Source organism: Ambystoma mexicanum, chromosome 3p (genome assembly GCF_040938575.1).
Source record: "Ambystoma mexicanum isolate Mex_15411 chromosome 3p, UKY_AmexF1_1, whole genome shotgun sequence".
NCBI lineage: Eukaryota > Metazoa > Chordata > Amphibia > Caudata > Ambystomatidae > Ambystoma > Ambystoma mexicanum.
In genome coordinates this window covers 930,859,993-930,872,812 of record NC_090925.1, presented here as the reverse complement: position 1 = coordinate 930,872,812, position 12,820 = coordinate 930,859,993, and the positions used below count along the sequence as shown (strand labels likewise).

Here is a 12,820-nt window from a genome sequence, read left to right as displayed (position 1 = left end):
GACTTGTACCCCAGATGAACCAAAAGAAGAAGAATGTGCCTTCCCAAGAGGATGATCCACTTTCCAGGCGCAAAAGCAATGACGGACACGGCACCAGGAAGGTTCAGGAGCCCAACCAAGTGGATCAAGATGGCAAGAAGGGGAAAAACAGGGCGGCCAGCCAGCGATAAACAGTACCACGATGGGGATAACAGTGGAGGTGATCCAGGATGTCCCAGACAAAGAACAGAGGCAGGGTACAGGTGTACCAACACATCTCTGGATAACAGATGCTTCCTATCTTTGGGCACTTGGACCAGCATGAAACATCAAAGCCAGCCAGTCAGGAGGACCAGGAGGACGATGAAGAATAGCCCAGGAAGGATGTCCAACAGCCAAAAGTTGAAAACGGAGCAAGAAACAAGGGTCCCAGGGCTAAGCCATTATTTCCAAACCAAATCCTAAAATGCAGCAGGCCCATATTGTGACAAATCCTCTGGTGATTCTGGTAAGAATCTAGCATAATTGAAGAATTCACAGGGTATCCTCTAGAATCATATACTTTCACTCACTGGCTGGCCTACGCCACCCCTCCAGTCACACAAAAGACAGACACAAAGGTTTTGGTGGCTAGCCACTTGGGCTGGCCCTACAAAAACTGCCAAACACTCTCATCCACCCACACGGTTTCTGAAGTAGCCTGTCTGGGGCCATGAACCACTCAAGAGGGTGCAGAGCTGGCCTTGCGGTGTGCCCATCTTTGCGCAGTGACTGTTTTAGGCCTGCCTCATGATTGCTACAAACAAAGTGATGGTCTAAAATAAACATAGCAAAAACAAAGAGTTGATGGCTGGAAGGTTTAGAATGAACCTTAATGTCTGGCATTGCTCTGGGCAACCCTCCAGACCATCGTTCTTCACCTGCCAAGCCATTACAGAAGGGGAAAGACCATATGCAAATCAGTCTTGGTCCCACCCCTAAAGGGACAGTCCAGCCAGAACTGCTAGGTCACATCCTATCTGCACGAGACCACAAGCATCCACAAACATGTTTCAGCCTTGTTGGGCCTCATCAGTGAAGAGTAGCATCAGTCTCTAGGCCCAGCAGGCACGAGACCCATGTCTGGGCATATCGATCCCACTCTGGGGGTGACAAAGCAAAAACAAAGAGGCAATGGCTGCAAGGTTTAGAATTAATCTTTACCTCTGGCATTGTTCTGGGGAACCCTCCAGACCATTGTTCTTTGCCTGCCAAGCCATTACAGAAGGGGAAAGACCATATGCAAATCAGGCTTGGTCCCACCCGAACTGCTGGTGTACATCCCTTCTGCACAAGACCACAAGCATGCCCAAACATGTTTCAGCCTTGTTGGGCCTCATCAGTGAGGAGTAGCTTGGGTCTCTAGGCCCAGCAGGCACGGGACCCACGTCTGGGCATACCTGTCCCACTTGGGGTGACAAAGCAAAAACAAAGGGGTGATGGCTGGAAGGTTTAGAATGAATCTTAAAGGGATAGTCCAGTAAAAAAATGTATTTTAAAAATAGATAGGCAACATTAAAAAAATAATACTAGCACTTTTTTTTTTTAAAACTTCCTATGTAAAATTTTGAGCTATTCAAGCTCAAAATTCGCAAAAGCAAGCACATGGGCGCATCCATTTTGTGAAATGGATGCCCGCCTGTGCTGGCTTTTGCTTTTGCGGCACTAATGAAGGAAAAGCCAGCCAGCTGTAGTAAACAAAAGCTACCACTGGGTGGCTTTTCCTTCATTGGTGCTGTACGCGGAGGACGGGGACCGGAGACCAGAGCAGGAAAGCTGCAGCTGAATCTCGGTAAGTGCTATTTTTTTTTAAAAAAAAATAAGCACTAGCTGTGGTTTTTTTTTCTAAGTTTTCTGGGCTGGAGGAGCCCGGAAAACTTAGAAATAAAACCGCAGCTTTAAAAACGTTGTATTTATGTTTGCGGTCGCTTTTGAAGCGACCGCAAACATAAATACAACCTTGTGTTTGAAAACGCTGCGGTTTTTCTTTCCAAGTTTCTCAGGCTCCTCCGGCTCGGAGGAGCCTGAGAAACTCGGAAAGAAAAACCGCAGCATTTTCAAACACAACCGCGTTGTGTTTCTGCCTGCTGTGGCTATCACTTTGGGTCTCCGGTGCTCCCCCCGCGGTTGTGTTTCTGCCTAAATCTGCTTTCCCATTTGGGGCTCTTGGGCTCCCCACGGGGGGCCCGAGAGCCCCAAATGGGAAGGCAGATTTAGGCAGAAACACTGCAGCATTTAGCATTTCCCATTTGGGGCTCTCGGGGCCCCCCGTGGGGAGCCCGAGAGCCCCATATGGGAAATTAAATCAGCTGTAGGCAGAAACACAGCGGCATGTAAACACAACCGTGTTGTGTTTCTGCCTACCTTGGCTTTCACTTTGGGTCTCCGGTGCTCCCCCTGCTTATGCATGAGTGTCCCAGCCTACAGCTGGAGCCAATCCCGAGAGGCCTGCAACATGTTCGGGATACTCCCGCGCAAATGTGATGCACAAACATTAGTCCAGGAGCATTTCAGAGATATTCCGGATACTCGCACCTGGCTCCAGTTGTTGGACTAAAATCCACCAAATAATGGTGCCAACGGAATGCATTGTGCAATCTTGACCACCATGAACTACAAGGCACTGTCAACCATTAAGGATAACAGCAATTTGTAACTTCAGTGACCAGGAAATCTAGTTTGCGCCGTGGTGTGCAGGAGAATTAACTGATCCTTAAGAAAGATAACATAAAACTAGATCAGAAAAAGATTCCAAAATCCTCTTATTTCATGCTCTGAAAGTTTCACGCGACCAGACTGCGCACTCTAGAAATGGGGTTAATCCATTTATCTACTGCATAAATACCCAACGACAGGGCTTTAAGTGGACCAGGGCTCAGCCGTCTTCAAATATCACCTTTGAGCCAGGGCTCTCACTGAACTGTCTTCCCCGACCAGATTTCCTTCTGCAGTGATAGAAATAAAAGGAGTGCCAATGCTGCTGTTTATCAGTAGATGTCAGTATACAGCACGTTTGAGAATCACACCACCAGTTTAAGACATTTGGAAGGAATTAGGTTTTTGTGAACGGGAGGTGAACTTCCAGTGATGGCTACTGGTTAGCAGTGTGGCTGGCATGTGTGTCTTGGCTTAAATGGCCTATTTTTCTTTCAAACGCTTAAGGTAAATTAGAAGACAATGGGCCTCATTACGAGTCTGGCGGTAAAACCGCCTGGTTACCGCCGGACTCGTATTACCATTCCGCCTCCGTGATTCCCGGATATACCGGGACATTACAACCCCGGTTTTCCGGGAATCACGGAGGCGGAATGGTGTTAATCCCCATTCCCATTGAGTCCTATGGGACTCGATGGGAATGGGGATCATGGAAACACCGGCAGCATCTCGTAATGCTGCCGGTGTTTCCTCGTCCGCCTGCAGGTGGGCGGTGTTAAACCCGCCAGGTCAGACCTGGCGGGAACATCACCTCCCACCTGCAGGAGTCGGGATCAGGCGGTCCGGAAACAACGGTGGCGGCGGGTTTACCGCCACCGTTATTTCCGGACCATCTGACCTGTAATGAGGCCCGATATTTTGTTTTATTTTATGCAACACATTGTTTCAGAGTATTGTAATTGCAATTATTTTATATAGTGCATAAGCATCAAGGATTTCTTTCAAAAGAACTATGGGACTGCATGGAGCACTGATCTATTTTGATTCGATGTTCAATTTCACATTTGTACACTTTTATTTTTATCACAATTTTACAGCAGATTCATTACATGTTAATATATTTTTTAAATTAGAATTTAGTTCCTTTTATTGTGCATATAAAACTCAATTTGGTCTGTTTGGTCACTCCTTAAATTACATTGGCCCGACCAGGGGAGTATGCAGCTTTGCAAGAGTGGGGGGTGAAACATGAAAATAAGTCATACTACTTTCCCCCCCAAATGCAGTGCACGCAATTCCATATGGTCTAATTCGCACCCACAAACCGCCCACTCCAGCCCCAATTTACCTTTGTGGTAACATTAGTGACAGATGGCATTTTAACACATAACAAAGAAAATAAAACTGCAAATCATTACAAAAGCTCTGTCCAGACGCTCTGGGGCAAAATACATACAAACTTCCTAATTTGCAAATGGATTGCACCAACAGAAGCGACTTCACAGAAAAGGACATCACGTCAGTCTTTGATAGTTGGAGGCACCATGGAAGTGACATTAGAATAAGTTGCCATAAGTAAGCCAAGTGGCAAATAACTTTGTGGTTCAAAATACCTAAATTGCATGATTCTTATATATGGAGCAGATCTATAGTCAGGCTTTTTTAAATAACAGCATGATATATTAACATATATTAACATAAGCTCTGAAGTGAAACACTTACAGAGTAAAACGCGTACAGAGCTGTAGATCTGCCCAGGATCTCACACATTGGTTAAATGATGAAACTGGGATGTAGACAATTTAAGCAACTGAGCACATCTTCACAGGTTTAGTTGATATATATATTTATTAAGGTTTCCTTTTGCATTTCATGTGCTTAAATAATACTTTATTTGTAGAAATGCATTGGACACAAAGCACATTAAATAATAAACTATCCTTTCATAATTAGCTTTACATTATATACATCATCATAGAAAGTTGAGCAATAAGAGTATGGCTTTAGTTTTATTCTCCCCATCCTGAATGCAAAGTCACAATAGCATCATGCAGGTTAATGTGAGCCTAACAAATCACCCTTGGGTAAAGCCATAGTCATTATTTCACTCGGGTATTAAGCACGTTATAAAAAAATCCACAAATAAATAAAGCATGCAATATTATGCACCCTTTCCTTCTCACCGCTGATCACTCCCTCCCATGCACATTTCTAAAGGGACAAACGAGCCTGCTAATAGTCCCCCTTCCCTCCCATCGGTGCCTGATGGCTCACATTGAAATGCTGTGTTGACACAGAGCAACTTGAGAGCCCCTCCGATGCCTGGAGCTCCTTGGGACATTGTCGTGGCAGCGGGACACCTCTCCGGTTCAGACAGGGTAAAGTGTCCTGCTGCCAGGACAATGGGCGTGCTGAGCAGGAATTGCTCAGCATACGTTGTACTCTCAGCAGAACACCTTTCCAGTTGGGCACCCTCATTGAGGTGCTCAGCGGGAGAAGTGTCCCGCTGATAATAGTCCTGGTCAGGTTCGCAAAAAAGCCTGTGTGGGGGCAGCTTGCCCCCCCACCACTCCCCCGTTCGGTACGCCACTGGGCCCGAACTCTTAAAGCTGTAATGGCTACTTGGGATTTCAGGCTGCACAGACCATATTTAGGCCCCACGCCCAAATATTGCATCATGACGTGTCACCGCCCCGTCATTTTCTCATCCCACCTTTTAGCGCACTGCCCAAGCCTTCTACAAGGCCTATCAAAAGCCAAACCTATTGGCTTTGCCCGTGCCTGTTTTTTTTTGGTAAACGCAATGCCATTGCAATCAACTGCTTGCATTAAAATGCATTTTGTTCGTAAAGGTGATATGACAGGATACCAACAAATATGTGTGGTAATTTCAATGATGCAAACGTATGATTTTTACTCTGAAACGAAAGGGCCAATGCCTGCTCCGTAATGTAGCTGGCAATATTAGAACGTCTCCTGGAGTACAGGCCTGTGAGGTCCTGGGGCTGGGGTTTGATACTGTTCTTCTACTCGTGTTTTTAGTCGGATAACGTTATACTCTGCGTGTGCAAAGTCTCTGAATAACATGGGCGCAATGCTCTTCTCTTGCAGCACCTACATGAGAGTGAAGCAGTTTATCAAGGCTGATCGAGACAAGGTAAGAGAAACCTTCCTTTTCCTAATTGTCCACGTGTTTCGGGGTAGGCAACTTATTTTCTCAGTCGAGCTCTTTCTAGCGCCAACTTGTGCAACAAGGCAGTGGTGGAAGCGAATAAAAGGAATCAGTGGTACTGGGGGCATCCAAAAAGGATGGAGATGGGGTGGCGGGAGGATTGGGGGACGAGGAGTGGGAGAGAGCGCAACAAGGCGTAAACTTTGGTTTGCAATTTTGATTGGCACTGTTTGCATTGTTGCTGGATTAGACATTGCCTGGAATAATACAAAACAAAAGGGCACTCTATTATTCATCCCCAACATTAAACCTCAAAACAATACATTGGAATCTTTGATCCAACTATGCATGCAAATTGAGCAAGATACGTTTTGACACACAAACCTTTACAGCATGTGTATTAGTGTCATCTGTGATTCCTCATTAACACTAAAACACGCAATCTACGATATATGTATATATATATATATATATATATATATCAGAACATCTGCTAATTTGTTCCTTATACAATTCCACACCATTCCACCAATGTTCACCACATTTTGCATAGTTGCCTATTGGGACCCTCTGGACATATTACTGGCTACATGACAATTGGACACCCCACCCCTTTCCCCAGATTTCAGCCCCTTCACGTATGAGACGGTTGCCAGAAGTTTCAAGGGCCTGGGGCGCACCGTTTCAGAGATATTTGCACCACAACACACTGCACCGTGCCAGGGTGAGGCAGCAGGTGGGGAGAGTGTACAAAAGGTCCTACTATGCTGCAGAACACCAACTCTCGCCTCCCCTTCACGTCTGCTCCGGGGTATGCCGGTCAGCCGCATGTGCCCATTCTCAGTGCAGTTCACTTCAGAGTGCAAAGCACATCAAGCGTGTAAACGGCTCGGAAAATCGACCTACAGGACCATTGATTTTCAACAATTGATGAGTGTTATCATGTCTGTCTACAGAACCCATGTGGAGTATGGCTACTTTTTGCTAGTTACAAATATAGCTGAAACATATTGTGATTGGATCAAATTACAACTGTGAGGGCTCTAGAAAGTGTCAATAGGTAAACATTTTTTTTTCCTAAGTGTAGAGCATGTCATCAGCCATGACAGGTGATCCTTGAATATTCATTTTATATTATTACTATATCCTTTTCTCTTAATAAATGATTTTATTTATAAATGACAGTAATTTTGAAAAACAGACATTCAATAATTTGTGCGAGCACATAACATACCTTATAAAGGTAACACACTTTGTAGTGGCCAGTAATTATCTGGCTGCAGTCACTTCAACTGAATACAAGCATTGGTAAAGACAACAGTGTGGGCTGCCATATAGGTATGGGATAAGCATTTGCCAGGCAATGCCAAAATTGTAATAGATCTGGCCATAGGATGGCAACAGCTGGAAAATGGTGTGATTACCTAGGCGTATGATGAACATGCCTTGCATATGCCGAATACCTATAAACAAGCCAAAGCGGATGACTTTGTCAATGCTTCTTCAAACAGGCCCTCAGCGGCAGGACTAGATCTAAATCAAGTAGCAGAAGGCAAACTTGGTTAGGATTTATTTTTACACCAGTAGTGCATTTATAACTGCAATTAACTCTCTGCAGACTACTTAAAAATTACCTTGGCCGGCAAATGTTTTATGTTACTGCTTGATAGAGCCAGCTGTCACAAATCCAGAGATTTCGTCTCCTCTCCCCAAGTGGGAGCCACCACCTTTCAGACTAAGGAAGCACGCCCATTAAGACAGGACAAGTGGTATCTCAATGGGGATGACTTCACCCCCTCCCTTAGAGGACAGGAGGGCCCTAGAAAGGCATATGAGTAATCCTCCCTATGTTCAACATCCTGGTATCTTTCTTGGCTACATGGTAGATCATTATCAATAATGATTGGTCACAACATGTAAGAATGGCTGAATTTGTGTAATTTCTGACCGTCTGGTTGCACACCCAGTTCCGGAGGAGGAGGGAGGAGGGAGGAGGAAGGAGGAGGAGGAATGAATGAATGAATGAATATAATATTGGAGACCCAGCCAAGCCAGCAGAGTGTCGACTGACCTGCCAGAACCGAAGCCTGGATCACCCGGCCAGGAGCCGCAGCCACCCGAGAACTGGCAGGCCAACAACCTGCCATTGGAGACCGGCAGGAGGACACTAGGAAATAAGGGTAAGCTCTGCTAGAAGTGAAACATTGGAAGAAAGACAGAGGTGCTGCTGCATGGGCCAACCTCCCGATTCTCCCGCGGAGTTTGCAGTGAGACAAAAGGTCACCTCAGGGAAGTAGGAGTGGGGATTAAGAACTGAGAAGACCCCAAGGCGGGTTAAGAGCCCAAAGCAGGGTGAGGGACCCAGCACACAAAGGAAAGGGGGACAGTGGGTGAACGAAACCAGACCCCAAGGTGAAGTAAGAGAAGCAAAACACCAAGGCGGGGTGTTAGAGATAAGACCCCAAGGCAGGGTGAATAAAACAAGACCCCAAGACAGGGTGTGAAAAGTGAAACCCCAAGGCGGGGTGAGAGACAGAAGAGCCCAAAGTAGGGAGATAGGTACATAAGGCACTGTGCTCTTGCTGCTGGAAGTTCAGTTGCCACAAACGTTCTGGAGGCACCCATGGCATAGGGGATGAGAGAGCAGACATAGCAGCTTTCTATGGTGGTTTCATGTGGTTTCTATGCCTACTTTAGTAGAGTGTTTATACCACATGTTATTAGATACTCGGCTGTATCAGTTAGATTGGAATCAACCCCTCCTACATCTACATCAGCTCTGCGCCTAACTCTCCTTACTACTTTGGTAGTGCTTCTCACCTGACATGACATGGTAGCCATACCTGCCAGAACTGGGGTTACGTTAGTAGGGGTCACAGCTTGTTTTTCTACAACAAATAACATTCGCCAAAAAATGAGGTTAAAGATGGAGAGAAAAAAGAGGACACAAATGATCATTATCACACTTTTAATAATGACATCCATAACTTACTCCGCTTCGGAATCTTGTGTAGCTCCAGAGGTAATGATGAACCGCATGGAATTTACTAGAAATTCGTTATTATGTTGTTAATACATATTAGTTCAAGCTCTGCAGGCATAATATTGTGTGATTATGATGAAGAATAATCGTTCCCAACCAATGCGTATTCTAGAGTCACAGAGTATTTCAATTACTGAGGGACTTCCTTGGCAAAGTTGTGGGTATGTTTGGGCCAAGTGGATCAGAAAAGCATGAACGAATAAACTTGGAGATGGTCTTCTTTCTCATTCGGAACTTCTAACAAAATGTTCATATTGGCCCTGATAGGTTGTGGGGTGAGGGTCCTGGGGAATCATGCAACACGAAAGAAATCAGTCGCTACTTTCACGTTGAATGCCTATGTGTAAAAACAGACAGTGTGCCCGCACTCTGGATGTGTAGGAAGTCCTTTCCCTACGTACTTGCTCTAGAGCGTGTAATCATTGGTTGGCCCCTGCTGGGCTATAATGATCTTTGCTGATCTTCTTCTTCCACGATATTGGCCCCCTCCTCATCGCTGTTAGGAGAGCCCGCTGCTCGACAGGGTTTCATGTCCGCAAGGAAGTTATAAACTTCCCTATCAGTATCTTCTTCGACGGTGTGCTGCCCTGTGTGGTCCTGTGAACCTGGGTTTGTACCAGGTCCGGGTGAAGTTCCGTAATAACACTGAGTCTCCTGGGTAAAGTTGTGGTGGCTTGAGATGATTTTCGCTGATCTCTGTATTGTTATATTCCTTGTTCTTCTTGGACCTCTCCCGTCATGCCTGCAGTTGGCGAGAAATAAAAAACGCACTACCATCAAGGCAGCAGTGAAATCATACATTCTTCCCTCTGCAGCCGTTAAAGCCCTAGTGGTAGGAGCCAGGGGAAGTCGCATGCACTGCACGGTTACCACCTTGTGTGGGGTTTAGTGGTGGTGGAACCCTGGTTTGTTGCGCAATGCGAACAAAGCTAAAGGCAAACAGTGGATCCAGCTTTTAATCAGGGTTACTTTTATTTTGGCAATGGTTTCCTTAAGCAGCCCGTTGAGGCACTTGCTTATTCCATTTGCTTGTGGGTGATACGCACAGGAGAATTTGTGCTGAATCCCTAGCAAGGATGCAATATGTTGGAAAATCTCATTGGCGAAGTGTGGGCCGTTGTCATACCACAGGACCTCACACACGCCCCATCTTGGGAACATTTCTCTAACCAGGAATTTTGCCGCTCTAAGAGCATCAGGATGGGAACCGGGCCTGGCTTTGATCCATCGGGAAAACAGGCACTCAACCACTATCATGTAGCGGTAGCCCTGGCATACTTGAAGCATGTCAACATAGTTAATATGGAGGTATTGGAATGGACCCGGTTGGCAAGGTATGGCTCCTCTCACTACCCTCAATGTATGGCCTACTGTGTAACTCCTGCGGATAATGCAGTTGGTCATAAACTCTGCCACATGTTCCGCCAGGTATGAACAAAATAAATTGTCTCCATTGTAAGCAGCAAGTACATCCTTCCCCATATGGGTAGGATGGTGTAGTTGTGTCAGCACTATGTGTAACAATGATAATGGCATCACTACTTTACTACCATAGTTTGTGCATAATTATGCGCTCGGGATGGGGTATCCATATCTAGGATGTCCTCAAAATATGCAGCGTGCTTTGCTTCCACATCTGCTGCTTCATTGCCCCTGGAAATGGGATCCTCCCCCCCTCGTGTGGGCCTGGCACGTCACGACTGCTATGCCTATTGGGAATCAGAGCACCACTCTCAGTCTCCCCAATAAGGGCAAGTGCTGCATCAGCATGCCATCAGCACGTCGGAAGCCCCTCCTCAGCCAGTCTGGCAGTCCAAAGTGAACTGTAGACGTCACGTAGGCTGAAACCGAATAAATTGTCACTTTCTGGTTTGTGCTCTGTTCCAATGCCAAGATAAGAGCCACCAGTTCTGCAGTCTGTGCTGAAAAATGTGATGGTAAGCGTGCGCTTACTACCACCTCACTTGTCCCACCCGCTTTTAGCCTTACCACTGCCATCCCAGTATGTCTTTCTCCCGTGGTCTGGTCTATTGTTGATGAACTGTCAATATAAAGTACTTCTCCCCTCCTCAAGTTGCTTCTACCTCACTTTTGGAATATCGTCACAGCTTTCTATGTTTGTGGTACAATCGTGTACATAGTCTCCCTCCTCTATGGGCTCGGTGACAAATGTCGGCGGGAACACAGCTCGGCATCTCACTATCTTTATAGCTGGATTGGATAATAGTATCTCGTATCCTAAAGCCCTTTGTGTGGTCAGTGTGCTCTTGGGTCATTCTAGTATTGCGAGGTGCTGCATCCCATGGTAATACTTGCTGACTTCTCTACTGCAAATGCAGCAGCAGCCAGTGCCTGCTCACAAGAGTAATGCCCTTTCATTACAGGATCTAGTTTTCCAGTGTAGGAAGCTAATGGTTTGTGACCGATCATGGTTTTCTGTGTGAGCACTGCAGTCATTACTACTCCATTGGAGTGTGAGAACAAATAATATTTGACTTGATAGTCTGGGATCCCGAACACTGGAGCTGTGCATTTTGCTGTCTTCAGCTCCTCAGATGCTCCAGTCATTAATTCTGTCCACTGTAATGTGACCTCCCCTCTTTGTGCTTCCTTCAGTGCACTTTTCAAAGGCTTGCGTATGTGCTGTAATCGAATACCCATGCTCTGCGATAATAGCAGGACCTAAAAACTGTTGCATTTATCTTATTGTCATGGGTTTTGGTGTCTTGTGAATTGCCTCTGCCCTTTCTGGTTTCACTTTTCGCCCCTCATGCGATATCAACTATCCAATGTATGACACTTCCTTCTGGCAATACTGTAATTGTACTTTGACTACCTTGTACCCTTTTTCTGTGAGTACGGTCAACATATGCGCTGAGCCATTTCTACACTGCACTTCAGATTTGCTGCTAATCAAAATGTTGTCCACACACTGTATAACACTTTCCAATTACATGTTGCCCAAGTCCATTTGGAGGAGTCTATTGAATATGGAAGGGGACTCCCATTACCCATGTGGGAGCAGAGAATGTTTCTACTTTTCATTTCTATATAGAAATGAAGTCAATTCTTGTGAGCCTGGGTGGAGTGGTATAGAGAAGCAGCATTCTTCAGATCTATAACCGTGAAGTGGGTAGCTTCCGTAGGAATGCTACACAAAATTGTTGCCGGATTCGGAACTAAAGGAAATTCTGCCTCGACAATCTGGTTCAAAGGGCGTAATTCCTGTATAAAATGCCACAACCCCCCTGTTACCTTTTTCACAGGGTACACCGCAGTATTGTACTGTGATTCTGATGGTACCAGAATGCCTTGTTTAACTAGGGCTGTGATTGTCTCGTAAATGCCCTCATCTGCCTCCCTTGACAGGGGATATTGTCTGTAAAATTGCTCCTGGTTTGAGCTTTACCTTCACTGCCCCTATTCCCTTCAAGAGCTTCACGTCATAGGGACTTGTGGTCCATAAGACACTGAGGACCTTTGCCAAGTCTTCCTTTGAGGAATGGCAGCGGTGCTTGCAGCATCATGGCCATTCTCTGTGGTACTTCCTTGTAGTGTATCTTCACCTAGTATGTGATGCTAATATTTAATGCCATTTAGTGATCTCAACGATTTTCCTGAAACAGTTCTTCATCAGTCACGATAGTCAACCTGTAACCTTCTTCCACTGCAATTACTGTCCTCCAAGCTCGTCTGGTGTCATCTGTCCCATGCAGTGTTCTTCTATCTTCTCCCACTATCACTGCCTCTAGTTCTAGCGAGATCACTCTCCCTTCTGGCTCATCTAATGGTAGTTCTGGTCTGAATATGTACTCATTTGGAAGATGCCATAGTTTCCCCTGAATCCCTGGGAGGCATGCTATTATCACTTCCACTCGATATTGGAATAGCTCCAAATCGGCTGCCACCCCGGTCTGTACTGTGCGTACACA

At 45.7% G+C, this 12,820-nt stretch overlaps 1 protein-coding gene across 3 annotated transcripts in view; it reads left to right on the top strand.

Annotated features, from left to right (window-relative positions):
• The window catches only part of LOC138581133 (CMP-N-acetylneuraminate-beta-galactosamide-alpha-2,3-sialyltransferase 2-like), a 431,707-nt gene that overhangs the window by 389,546 nt on the left and 29,341 nt on the right, over positions 1–12,820 (top strand). For all 3 annotated transcript variants that reach the window (XM_069652226.1, XM_069652227.1, XM_069652228.1), the window contains exon 5: positions 5,785–5,830. In XM_069652226.1, the coding sequence (XP_069508327.1) occupies positions 5,785–5,830 (46 nt within the window). The remainder of the gene's footprint in view (positions 1–5,784; positions 5,831–12,820) is intronic.